The sequence below is a fragment of the Protobothrops mucrosquamatus genome, unplaced genomic scaffold (assembly GCF_001527695.2).
Source record: "Protobothrops mucrosquamatus isolate PMUCROS unplaced genomic scaffold, P.Mucros_1.0 scaffold386, whole genome shotgun sequence".
Taxonomy (NCBI): Eukaryota; Metazoa; Chordata; class Lepidosauria; order Squamata; family Viperidae; genus Protobothrops; species Protobothrops mucrosquamatus.
The window spans coordinates 379,702-394,265 of NW_015386718.1; the positions used below are offsets into that span (position 1 = coordinate 379,702).

Genomic DNA, 14,564 nt, shown 5'->3' on the forward strand with positions numbered 1-14,564 from the left:
ATATAAGATGTAATTGCATTTAACAAACATTAGTTTGTAAATTAGTATGCACAGTAAATAAGCACAGTATTATATACAGTCTCTTGGAACCCTGAACATGCACACAAAATATTTAAAAGATTTTTCTCAACCAGAAATGCTGAGAGAGATGTGCTTGTTTTTTAAAAAAGAATGTAGGAACTATCATGATCCGGAAAGGGGAGGGTTTTCCCCAAAAATATTAGGGGAAACTTTATGAGTTTCTCTTACGTGGTTCCACTTTGACTTGGAAGGAAATGTTGAGTGTAGTGCTTCAGGGCTCTGCCCTGAATGTTGTGCTGTTCAATGTTTTTATCCAGGTGAGTAAGTCTCAGAATTCAGATAATACAAATACGCTGCTGGGAGACTTGGCTAATTCTTTAAAGAAGAGAGAGAAGACAGATATTGACAGGCTTGAGCAGTGGGCAGGAATTTATATGATGCAATTTAAAGGAAAGTTGTAAAATTCTGAATCTAGCTAAGTAAAAAAAAAGGCATAGACAAGATGGGGAGGCTGGCTTGGTCGTTGAACAGGTGCACAAAATTCAAGTAGCCTTTTACACTACAAATACCTTGGCCCAGAGTCCATTGAACCTGGGCAATTAATAAAGTAAACAACATAATAATGCATATGATATAGCTACTAAAAAGGCAAATGCTATCTTGGCATGTTTTAACAGGCATAAGTCCAGATCAAAGTAAGTAATAATTTTATTCTACTTTGGTCCAAACCCCTCTTGGAATATTGTATTCAAAAAGAACAGCAATGTACTGGAACAAGCTTAAAGAAAACAGTGCAGGGCCTGGAAACCAAGCCATAAAAGAAGCATTAAAGGATGTTGGTCATCTTTGGTCTATAGAAGAGATGGTTGAAGGGGCATAATAGGCTTTAAAGAGTTGTTACATAGAAGACAAAGTCAGCTTATTCTCTTTTATCCCAGTGAGCAGGACCAAACTAATGGTTGAAAGCTACAGGAATTAGATTCAGGATAGACATCAAGAAGAGCCTCCTGATGTATAGCTGTCAGTTTGTACAGCTGTCACATGAAGCGATGAGTTTTCAAACAGGTTGAATGATTATCTGTTAGATGCACTGCTGGATCCTGCACTGAGAAGTTGGAGCATACTCCTAAAGTTATCTCCAACTCTAGATTTTGTGATAATTTTTTGAATTTTTTTTCATAGATACATGTATAGCAGATCATACTTAATTTAACCTCTAGATGGCAGCATTCTGCAGTTAAATGTATGATGTCTATTTAAAAAATGTATTTAACATGCTGATTTTTTAGTAGACTGTTTCAGGTGTATGTTCTTTTATTTATACATTTATACATTCAGTATGTTTTCAGTATAGTGGATGTTGGTCTGAACTCTTCAAAGTTTCATTTCTCCATGCATAATATTTACATATAATATACATAAAACTGGGAGAAATTGTCCAGAGTTTGGGAGTTGAGTGGCACTATTATGCTAATGTACAGCTTTTGCTCTCTTTTCTATCAAAATCCAATAATTTTCTAAATGAGACTGCAATAAATTGGCTGAGGATGAATAAGTTAGGGCTTGATCCAAATCATATAGGACTGTTTCAAATAAGTCAAAATGCAGATTAGTAATAGACATTCAACTTGGCGCTGAGTGGGATTATATTTATTTATTTAATACTAGCTGTACCCAGCCACGCGTTGCTGTGGCTCAGTCTGGTAAAAGCGTGTGTTGCTTTTACGTCCAACAGATGGTGCTCTTTTTCAAAAAAAAGCATGTTTTTACCTGTCACAGGTGTGACATCTATATAATATAGGTATATAAAAACACGCGCGTATTCGAATGCAACGTTGTGTCAAAATTTCAAAGCAATTGGTGAAGAACTTTCGGAGATTTAAGATTTTGAACAAACGAACATTTACATTTTTATTTATATAGATATATCCTACCTTTATTATTTCTTTATAAACAACTCAAGGCAGCTAAAATGCCTAACACTCCTTCCTCCTATTTTCCCCACAACAACAACAACAACAACAACAACCCTGTGAGGTGGTTTGGGCTCAGAGACAGTGACTGGCCCCAAATCACCCAGCTGGCTTTCATGCCTAAATTGGGATTAGAACTCATGGTCTCTCACTTTCTAGCCAGGTGCTTTAACCACTATACCACACTGGCTTTCAATCAAATTGCCTCTAAAACAACTATTCACAACTTAAATGCCCTCCAGTTCTCAGCTCTTTTTGAGGAAATGTTGAGAATTGTAGGTTAAAAATATAGATAAAATGCAGGTTGAGAATGGCTATTGTAAAGAGCCTGAGTCATAGTTTGGATGTGCTTGTGAATGTACCCACAAACATGAAGATGCAGAGAGACCAACAGAAATGTGTTTATGCCACTGAGTCTTGCTCACCAAATAGGTTCATTTTCTGGAGATGCTAAACATAATTGTTATGACATATGCCTACAATATATTTCACATGGATTTGAACTCTACATGAGCCACCTTTGAAAAATATTTGGTGACACTAGCTATTCCTGAATGCTGCACTGAAGACTATTGACAGGTGCCTGTTAAAAGGGTATATGACTGCTCTGGGTTGAGTTAAAGTCTAGTTATATTCTATAAATTGCTGATTGAGACTAAATATCTGAATATGCATACACATGCATACACATATAAACACATTTTCCTTGCTAGGCTTTAGGTTTTTTGGGACTTTGTTTTAACCCTGCCATCATTTAGATGCATTTTTATAACAATGCAAGAGAAACCATTTTTGTGGCTGTTTCTGTATTTATAATTCTTCATAAAGGAAGGCATGACTAAACTGTCTGCCCTTTTGAGCATGTGGTTTCATATCAAATTATATAATATATTGTTTGATTGTCATGTTGTTCCTTTGCTTTAATGTACTTAAGTATGCATACATTAATTCATACAGACTAGGAAATTATAATTAAGTTCCAAAAAAGATGACCATTGGGAAACTAATTTATATTTATATTGCTATTTTAGTAAGTCTTGCCTTGTACATGAGGTAATAATCAATTGTGACAAAGCCTGTGTATATATGAGGAAATTTTGGCTAGGTGTAGGCTATTAATCTACGGTAATCAGAATTTGTTTCTTAAGTATGTATGTACAGATATAGAAAAATAGTTGACCATGGCCTGGTTTTATTGATTGAAATGTATTTTATTTTAATATATTTATATCCTTTTGTTTTCCAAGTTAAGTGGTTTGTTTCACTTCAGTAACTCTGTGCATTTTTCTAAAGTTTATCTGGTGATTATTCTCCTTAGCTAATCTTTTCAATTCATTATGCCTAGGTACTGCAGGGGTCTCACAACAGGGATGATTCTACATGAATTTGCTGAAATTCTTAAGCAAACGCGGGTGAGTTAAGGTTGAATTTCTATCCTTAACTCTCACATTTTCTTGCTTTTGTGGGTTTTAAGTTATTACTTTAAGATGTAGTAGTACATGTATCAGCTTTAATAAATGACCAGTGATATCTGGAGGTGTTTTGCTAAAAGTCTTTTAACTTACAGAAAATGCTGTGTAGTTGCCAATAAATACTATATTGCTTTAAGTGCATTGCATTACTTCCTGAATCACCAGTCATATTTAAACATGGAATTTAGACAATTATGGTGAAAATTTAAAAAAAAAATTAATATCTGCTTTTAAAAAGCAAGTTTGTATTGATTATCTCTAGAATATAAGTATTATATAACCAGCCAAGCTGGATATTGCCTATCTGATATATAATTTATCAGGTGCTAAATATTTTACACTACTAGGCAAATGGCAAAACCAAGAGATGTATAAGATGACTTTTCATTTTTCCCAGATCAGAAAATCTGATAAAGCTTTGATAAAACTGATTTTTGTATATCGCAAAGTAGCATGCACTATTTTTAAAAAAATAGTTGACAACACAATTATGATTAAAAAAACAATACTAATACAAGGATAGCTATGGAGTATTTATACACAAGTGTTAGAAGTATAACTTAAACCTGCAATTGCAAGAAATTTCTATTGAAACGTTTCCCTTACCTTGCCCATTTTGCTTAAGCATTACAGCACAGCTTTAGTGCTTTGCCTAAAACGCCAAAACATTTATCAACAGAGACATGTTGTTGATAAATGAGAGACATTGTTCAATCCCGAGACTTGCAATGAAAATATATGAATGATCAAGATGAGTATATTGTTAATATTAACAAAATGATATAATGTTGAAAACCAGACATTCTGGTTTAAATTTCAAGTAAGAATCTATAAAATAATAGACCAGCTTCAAAAAAATTGTTTAATATTACATTCCAGCATGTTCTAAAGTATTATAAATTATATATCAATTCTTGAATTAATTTGCAGCATTATTATTAGATAAACATATGTTGGGATTTCATAATAAATTTTATTTATATAGGAAAACCCAGATGAAAATGTTTGTGTGTATAATTTGTAGTAATTTAGAAGACAAACACATAGTATACAAATCCCTGCAGAAAATGTATTAATACTGGAAAAATTAATTTCAGGCTTTTTTTTCCTTTAAAAGCATTTTTGGACTCTGAAAAGAAGCTTTTTTCCCATCGAATATTGTCAAGGGATGAATGTATTGATCCGTATTCCAAAACTGGCAACCTTAGGTATGTATTGTGAGTAGACTGTTGTTTATGGAATAAATATGCAAAGTATATTGGTGCAAATAGCAGATAAAAACCAATTAAACATTACAAGTATTTTCTGTATTTTCAACTTATATTTCAACTACATGCACAGCTAGTTGTATTAGCTAAATTGAATGCTGTGTTTGTGTCTCTGTCTGTGTATGTTAGAAAAATCATGTTAGACCTCGGTAGCAAAAATGAGTACTAACTTATATGAATTTTTAAAACATTGCTATTTTGTAGAGTACATTTTTAAAATTGGATTTTTTAAATTGCATTTTAACAATTTATAATGCTAAATATATTGCCAGGTGCAAGAAATCAGGGACCAAGGCTGTTCAAATGAGTATAAGTTTATTCCATTCTAGCTCTCTACAAAAATCTGAACAACTAACAACTGCTACTCTACCGCAAATTGACAGTAGATAAGAGTCAGTGGAATTCAAAGAGGGCTGGACTTAGATTTCTTGTGGCCTAAAGGGACTCTAAACTGATGATGCGCCAGACCCCTCCCATGGGCTCAGCTGGTCATCTACATGTATCATGAGAATAATTCCGGTTTTATTTGTTGTATTTTGATTTTTGTTGTTATTTATTAAAATTGAGTAGTGTATAACAAAAATTATAATTGATGTATGTGCCATCTTACTAACATCTATGCATTTTATTTAGACTATCAGGATCTTGCTATTGCTTTTCCTGGGCTGTCTTGCCTGAACTTTATGTTACTAGTTTTTTGCATGAACTTTATGTTATTACTGACTTTTTCTCTTACTGCCCCTTCCTCAGTAATTAAGCTAAAGTATCTACTAAGCAAAATGCTATCTGTTTTATCTTCATCTGAAATGGAATTCCTTCCTTACCCTGTTACTGGTTGCTTTAGCCAACAGAGGATCATACTTGACCAGTTGGTGGTAGAACTGAATGTCAGATGAACTAAAAAAATGGATGTTTGCTTGTTATGTTTCTGTCAACTTGTCATATCCTACTAATAATTATTTTAGAGTTACCTAAAAGTAGATAATCAAAATTAATTAATTTTGTTCCCTGGGTGTAGGAACTTATTTCCTTGTGGAGATTCTATGGTTTGCATTATTGATGACAGAGAAGATGTCTGGAAATTTGCACCTAATTTGATCACTGTGAAGAAATATGTATATTTTCAGGGTATAGGCGATATTAATGCTCCACCTGGCTCAAGGGAAGCTCAAATGAGAAAGAAAGGTAACTGTCTAATATACACAGTGGTGTGAAACTATGTTCTAATTTTCAAGATTTTCATCATACAAAGACAGTTGCCTTCATCTGTGTTTAAGCAAACTATTAACTAATCTAAGACAGTATTTGAAAACCAACAGAATCAATTTTTTCTGTTATATATTAGCAGATATCTATAATTGCTTTTAAAAATGATTACAAGATTGCTAGAAATTGATGTATAGAAATGATTTTTATTGCACGGGAAGTCATCAAATGCTAGTAAGCTCTTACACATATCGACTATTTTTTAAAAGCCGCCTCCTTTAAGGATAAATCTGCATCAATATTTTAATTGTTCAGGAGATTTTTCAACAATATTAGGATAGATTTTTAACAAAAATAAATTGATATAGTGAGAAAGAAATGAAGTATTTTTCTGTGATATGGCCTCAGCCTGGATTCTTTTGTCCTACTACTTGCAACTTTAGGAAGAGAAGTGAGAGAAAGAAAGTTGTTGTAAAAATACATAATAACTTGTCTACCATCTAATTTGTAACCAGCCAATTAATCTGGCTCAAGCAGGTCCAAATTAGGTACCTCAATCTAAAAAGGAATTAATAGCCACCATAGGTGCTTCTTAGAGTAGCTCACTCATTGTGTTGAACTATAATTTATTCATACTTTATTGACAGTGGTTTGCCTTATAGATAATAGTAAGATATAAGCTATGATTTATAAACCATAACAGCTGGATTTATATGTTGTGCTTAGCCACAAAAAAGCCCAAGGAGGCATAATGCATTGTTTGAACCCAGCCAGTGACAGTAGAACTAAATGTGCCTTATTACAGATTGAACTTAATTAAAGCAGACTGGTGAACAACAGCAAAGAGACCCAATTACACACTTTTTATGTATGCCCCCCACTTGTGCTGGTGCATATTCATAAGTCTCCTTTACATGATGACTGAAAATAAGGGTGTAGTGTTCTCCCTGTCCCTAATTACATGCCCAGAATGTTCTCTCTGCTGCTTATCTCTTTTGAAAGGTAAGGCAAAAGAGTTAGTCCAGGCTACAGGTGACATTTATGAAAATGGACATCTAAAAATGTAGAAACAGAAGTATACAATTATATATATATATATTCAATGAACTGTGTCATTATCCCCATTTTGGTGTTATATTCTAATAGAATTCACACTATCCAGCTGGTATACTTCAGTTAAGAAAATGATATAAATGGAATAATCTCCTTGATCTCTTGTACTCAGGGAGATAATACATTCTAATTGTATGAATTTTAAATAGAGATATAATCTTGTAGCTGAAGATAAAATAATGTGCTTTTCACTATTTTGTGTAGCCAAAAATATTTAAAATAGATTATTGTTTTCAACTGTGATCCAATTAAATCTCTGTGCAACATAAAAATACAATTGGCTCAGCTTCCTTCCCTCCCTTTCCCATGGACAGGAGTAGGGAAGGAGGAATGTCATTAACTAATTTCCATGGGGTTTTATTTGTATTTATGTGATTATTACAGAAATCATGCAGGCCTAGGTTTTTGCCTTAAATGAAAATACATTTAATTGGATAATTTATATTCTTTGGTTGATTTATTATCTATACTTGTATAAGCTGAATTTGAATTTAATTCATATTGTATATTTAATTTAGCAAATCATTCCTCAAAATTAATGGACGCGTCTGATCCAGCAGCGGTAATAAAAGATTCTGAAGAAATAAAGAACATTGGAAATGTGGAAGAACAGAGCAATGGCATTAAGAAATCTACAAAAGAAGTAAATGGCGATAATTCTGTCAGCAGTGAGACTTCACCAGGGGATTTGAATTCTCACGATAAAGGAACAGACTCTTCGTGTGATTCCGATCAGATAACAAATATTCCTAATACAAATAATCAGATGAGTGTCAAGGAACCTTGTGTACCTTCAGACCATGAAAACAGGACAGTTATAGGCAAGCAGCAGATTCAAGACAAAACAGCCAATTACTTGGACTTCGAGTTGTCTAGTGATAGTGAAAGTGATAGTGGCCTAGAAGCTAAAAAATCCTTATCCTCTTCTGCCTCAGATAGTGAAAATGAAGGGAAAAGAAGCTGGAAAAAGTCAAAACATTCTGTGCAGGAAGAAAGTAATGTACATTTGCTAGGAAATGATACAAATTTAGAAAAAGATGGACAATTGAACCATTCTGGAGACTCTGCATCTTCACTTACCATCAATACCCATCCCAAAGCTTTTGATTTGGAAACGCATGAGGAAATTGAACAAGATAGCCTTTATAGTCTAGGAAATGGTTGTGTAGACAAGAAGGAAGCTGAGACAGAGTCTCAAAATAGTGAGCAATCTGGTATAACCGTAGGAGAATCTTTAGATCAAAGTATGGAGGAAGAGGAAGATGATGACACAGATCATGATGACCATTTAATATACCTTGAAGAGATTCTTGTCAGAGTGCATACAGATTATTATTCCAAGTATGATAAATATGTCAGAAAAGAAACTGATGAACTTCCAGATATACGGAAAATAGTGCCAGAATTGAAACAAAAAGTATTGTCGGATGTCACCATATTATTTAGTGGATTGTACCCTACAAATTTTCCTATAGAAAAAACACGGGAACATTATCATGCTATTGCACTTGGAGCTAATATTACAAAAACTCTTGTATTGAATGAAGATGACCCCAATAAGCCAACCCACCTTATTGCAGCCAGAGCAGGTAAATAGAAAATAAAATTACTTTGAATTTGAAGAGTGAGTCTTCCCTGGGTAGCCGTCATGCTTTTCCCCTGTTGTATTAGTTAGATCCTTCAGTAAAATTATATAGCTATGTACTTCTTTTGCACTAAATTAAATTAAAATTAAATTTTGATTTTCATAAAACATAATACATCTGAAAATCAATTCTGTCATAACTTAAAGTACAACAAATTCTTATTAAAGCAGGTTATAGAAGGAACCTCAGAAAGTTAGGAACATTGAACCTGAATTGAAATCAGTATTGTTTATATACATTATTTTAACTCTGCTAAGTTTAGTGGGACTTGGGTATGTGCAAAGTATAACCAGAATTGACTTATCACAAAAAAATTATTTCCCAGACACTCACATTTGGTTATTTAAATAGGCACAGAAAAAGTCCGGCAAGCTCAGAACTGTAAAAATCTTCATATTGTAAATCCAGATTGGTTATGGTGCTGCTTGGAACGATGGGACAAAGTAGAAGAACAATTGTTTCCTTTGAAGGAAGATTACTTCAAAACACAAAGGTAAAAAGTAATAATTGATTATACGCAGATTCTGTGGTTGTGTATGACTTGCTTGTGTTTAAAAATTAATGTCCTGCCTTCAGAAATAAAGATATTGGAGAAAAATCTCTAAAGCTTGTAAGGGAATGTGAGAATGACCTTGAAGAAAGGAAACAATCAGACAAGAGAGGCAGGAGCCTTCAGTAGAAATTCAAGAAACTTAGAAAGGTTAATCCTAATGGATCAAGTAGTTAAAAGTGACAGTGGAAAGTTTATATTTTCAGATTTCCAAGTTTGATGTTTATCCTCCCAGATAGGAAACATGATTACATAAGCTAAATCTACTTTATTGTAAGGCTACATTAACAGAATCTTAGAGGAAACAGATTATCTGGACCCATTTCAATCTGGATAAGTGAAACTACCTTTTTTAGGTGGGTGGGTATAATAGGCCAATATAGGAGTATAGCCCTTCCAGACGTATTTGCTCTCAGCCTTTGATAGCATCCTTCATGGTATCCGTTTGGAATACCTCTAGAAGTTAGGAGCGGGGATATTGTTTTGCAGCAGTGCTCCTTCAAGAAATAGCTTCAATTGGTATTGGTATGGAAAAGAATAGACCTTACTGAGTTGACTTTATGATCCTTCATTTTAGAAAGAAGCTTCCTTCAAGTGAGAGAATGGCTGGGCAACTAAGATAATGGGAGTCAAAGGACTTCTGGGAATGGATTATTTTTAATGAAAACTTACTTTAATGGAATTTCGGGCAAATCTGTCTGGAATGGTTACAAATAGTCCTCAATTTACATCTATAATTGAGCCCAGAATTTTGGTCATAATTTGTTGTGGACATAAGCCAAGTTCCCATATGACTGGACTTAATTTTATAGTTCTATAACTCTATAACTATAAAATCCTTTTTAATAAAAACTTATGTAGAATATATATTTATAAAAACTATAATAAAGCTATAGAGTTATAAATAATTCTATATTTCTATGATGGTCATTAAGCAAGTCACCACAGTCATTAAATTAATCCAATGGTTGCGAGTCCATTTTATCCAATGGGTTTTTGCTGGAAAATGGCAAAACTGTTGCAAAACATGATCACCTGACCATGAGATGGTGCAACCTGTCATAAATATGAGCTGGTTTGCCAAGTAATCGAAATACAATCACATGACTATGGGTGGAACAACAGTTGTAATTTACAGAATGGGTCCTAAGTAACTTTTTTTAAATCCATCATGAACTTCAAATGTTCATTAAGCAATTGATTGTAAGTTGAAGACTACTTCTAGTTAATAAATGAGGGATTTACTGTTGAATAGACTGAGAATTATTGTGATTAGGCTAGCCTACAGCCATCCTGTGCTTTATTATACTAATCTAATAAATAATAGTGTAAAAAATAAGGAAGACGGACTTGATAGAAATAAGCAAGAGCTACCTATTGATCTATGGGATCAAGTAACTAGAGCAATAGCATTTAGACTTACATAGCGCCTCATAGCATTTTACAGCACTCTCTGGGTGGTTTACAATGTAAGCATTATTTGCATATTGTCCCCAACAATCTGGCTCCTCATTTTACCAATTTCAGAAGAATGGAAGGCTGGGTTGACCTTGAGCCCCATCATGATTGAACTCCAGGCTCTGGACAGAGTTTTGCCTGCAATACTGCACTTTAATCACTATGCCACTGTTCAGTGTTCCTGGGGCAATGCTTAAAGTGCAATATAGTTCCAGCAAGCCTCTGCCCATTTATCGATCCCACATAGCACCTTGGAGAGAGAGATTCCATACTTTGATCTTTGACCAATAAACATTGGTCTTATTATATATAAATAACACAATTTGTTCAATGCATTCTGATTAAAATCTGATAAATAATATTGAATACTTATAGAAATAACTGTTGTTTTGTAATTATTCTACAAATACAGAAAACTTTGTGCAAAATGAGAACATTTTATGTGCAAATTTCTATATCGATTATCGATGTAGTCAGCCTATACCAGGGATGTCAAACTCAATTTCATTGAGGGCCACATCAGCATTGCGGTTGCCCTCAGGGGGCCGGGTGGGTGTGGCCAGGGTGGGTGTGGCCTACTGGGTGGGTATGGCCAGCTCTACATCATTCGCGTCAAGGGGGCCTGGGCAGGAGTGGGATAGATCTGAGGGTCTCTGGCAGAAGGGGGTGGGACCAGGGCAAGTGCCAAGGCATGGTCCACTGGAGGAGCCTCACTGTTCCTCTCAGGCCATGCAGGGGGGGGGGCTTATGGAGCTAAGACTGAATGCGTTTCAGCATAGATGGCCACCACAAAATTGTACATTGGCTCCCAGCCGGCCAGGGCCAAGGCAGAGGGGGCCGTTTCCTCACTATTTCCAGGATGGCTTCGCGGGCCACATCCAACCCCCGGGCCTTGTGTTTGATATGTCTGGCCTATACAGTTAATAATGTGGCAGTTAAAGAAGTAATGAATACTACCTGAGTTTTTTTTTCTTTCCTATTTTTGAATAACTTATTTATTAGATTCAGTGTCTTTCCTGAAATTAACCATACGTTATATAAGTGTGTCCTCACAGTTGTTTTAAAAACCTGAGATAGAAGTGAAATAATTATCCGTTTTGTTTTTATAGCGGTTTCACATTGGTTCTTATACATATTTATACTCTCTAGCTCTGTTATTTTATTAAAATGCAAATTATTTTCTCTTTATAATTTATATATCATTTTCAATGAAAGAAACAGGAAAAGCTGATTGCTAACAGTGTTTTAAATATTTAATCTAACAGAGAAAACAGTCCTGCCATGTTTCCAGATATGCCTAGTGCTTTCCAAACTGCTCTTTTTCATCCAACTCCCATTCATCCAAAGTGTCAGCCTGGGCCTGAAGTTCGACTTTATGATCCCAATACTGGAAAACTAATTAGGAAAGGATCTCCAAATTCCAACCAGTCTCCGTATATTCAAGCACCAGCTCCTCCTCTCACTTTACCAGTCCATGGGGAGCATTCTTTATTCAGGTACATAAATATATGATTTTCGTCTTTTCTGTTATACTAACATGGAAAGAAATCATTCATATTGTATTTGTATATTTTATTCTTTCAAGAAGCGCTTTATTAGAAAACTGAAAAGCAGTGCAGTGTCCACTTTTAATACTTAATAAAGTATTTGCGATACCTTTCTAAGTAATTAAGAATGTCTAATTTCTGTATATCTTGTACGCAATTATAATTGGGAATCTATTACATAGGATAATATAATGTTTTACTCTATCCTATAATTGCCAGAAAGGAAATTATATAAAAATAGCGGAGAAATGCAGATAAGCATTGTTATATTTTGCAGAGTCTGATGTGTATTTATGGCACAATAGATGTTATTTTAAAAGTATGAGAGCTATGGCAACAGTTAATTAAAAACTTTGATGTACTTTGCTAAATTGACTTATTTTATATTTTTAATTTTAGTAGCAAAACCTCACACTTCTAAACACAATTTCTATTTTGATCATATTACCTGATAGAATATGAATCACTATCTGTCCAAATAAAATTATAGGTATGCAAAGCACTTTTAAAATACACACATATTACGAAGTCCTTTATTCTGAATTTTCTTCATTTTTATAAGTTCTTCTGGTGGTGGAGAGCTTCCTAAACTTTTATCTTGACCCTGGCAAGAGAGGGAAGTGAAAGGGCATTCTAATTGATGCTTCCTTTAGAATTATTTGAACTATGACAGAGGGAATTCCAAATTGAGCCTCATGATTAATGATATATTTTTCCATTGTATGAATTTTGAACTTTATATTATGCCAAAACTGGCATTTTTGTTCAGTTCCAGTCATAACACTTTTAATAAGGAGGTCTGAATTTTCAGAGCTGTTCAACCACATCAGCAGCTTTTTGATGAAGAAGAGATTCCAGCAAGTGAAACTGAGGAGCCTGGCCCATCTAGAAGGAAGCGCCAGCCAAGTATGTCTGAGACTATGCCACTCTATACTATGTGCAAGGAGGATTTAGAAAGTATGGATAAAGAGGTAAGCTAAAATAATTGTTCATTAAGATTTAAAAAATTATTAATAATGTGTGACCATGCCATAATTTTGGCTAGATACAATTATCTTGGACTTCCTTTTGTTAATATGTCCCATGATGAGGAAATGACAGTTAAGCTAAAAGATAACATCTTTCATTTCCATTTATTTAATAGTAGTAATAATAATATATTTATTATGTTTCATCCACTTGAATGAGTTGCAACATTTTTTTTGGTTGACTTCTTAGCAGACCTTATTTCAAACAAGTGGGGGTATTTTGAATTTTGAACTTTAGAGAAGTGTCCTTACCATTGTAAATGGGGTGTAAAAGATGTATAGCAATTGCTATTTTGGTAAATGAGAGCATATGAATATCAAACTATTATTTAAATTATATATAATTTAATTATATATAACCTCAGTAGATCAATCCTACAGATATTTTAAAATATTCTAAAATTTATATTACAGTAGTTTTAGGTAAAGTCAAGGCCAAAGAATAATGTAGAGTTTATGGATTCTCCAGAACTTTTCAATAAGATGTAGAGAATACACTGTACATAAAAAAGTTATAAATTAAAAAGAAAAATGGAAACAAACTATGACTCTGTGATGAAATGTGGAAAAAGTCGATGGTGGCGATGCAAATGCTGAGATGTTTTAGGTTATACCTTGGACTAATCCAAATGATTCATTCGCCATTTTGGGAAATATAAAATCCAGCTTTCTGATTCCATAGCCTTTAGGACAGGCATGTCAAACTCGCGACGTCATGTGACGTCGCGCAAGGTATCGGGCCGATTTTGCCATTGCCAGCAATGGGGTGGGTGTGGCTTTTATGTGATGCGTCCGGCCCGCGGGCCGGCAGTTTGACACCCCTGCTTTAGGAGAACAGAAGATTTTCTTTTAGAATTTTCTTAGTTTCATATCTCAAACTTCATCAAGGGATGTAGAAAAAGTGAATACGATTCTTTCTTTAGTTTCCAAATATATGTTGTTCTTTTCTGTTCCATGCTAATAACCTTTGTCCTATATGAAGTTATTGAAATGTTCTCCTCAATTATTACTTATTGAAAAACCACACATAAACAAAATAAATGAGTATTTTTGCTTTGCCTCCTCTGTCATAGAAAAGTTTTCATGTTTTATTTAATTAAAGCTTTAAATGAAAAAAATCCTATACTGATTTTCATTGAGATTATCAATTAATCGCTAATATTCCTACATTAATTTAAGCTTTACATTATGCCTTCTTGTTTAGAGGAGAGGAGAGTTAAAAGTAATAAATACATTTCAAATCAAATGTGCAAATGTCACATTTTGAATATCCAAATTAAAA

The 14,564-nt window shown here is 34.0% G+C and overlaps 1 protein-coding gene across 1 annotated transcript in view; it reads left to right on the forward strand.

The window, feature by feature from the left end:
* The window catches only part of CTDP1 (CTD phosphatase subunit 1), a 41,760-nt gene that overhangs the window by 15,108 nt on the left and 12,088 nt on the right, over positions 1 to 14,564 (forward strand). Inside the window, exons 6-11 of the mRNA XM_015815925.1 lie at positions 4,584 to 4,674; positions 5,753 to 5,919; positions 7,572 to 8,642; positions 9,051 to 9,192; positions 11,973 to 12,203; positions 13,066 to 13,225. Of these exons, the coding sequence (XP_015671411.1) occupies positions 4,584 to 4,674; positions 5,753 to 5,919; positions 7,572 to 8,642; positions 9,051 to 9,192; positions 11,973 to 12,203; positions 13,066 to 13,225 (1,862 nt within the window). The remainder of the gene's footprint in view (positions 1 to 4,583; positions 4,675 to 5,752; positions 5,920 to 7,571; positions 8,643 to 9,050; positions 9,193 to 11,972; positions 12,204 to 13,065; positions 13,226 to 14,564) is intronic.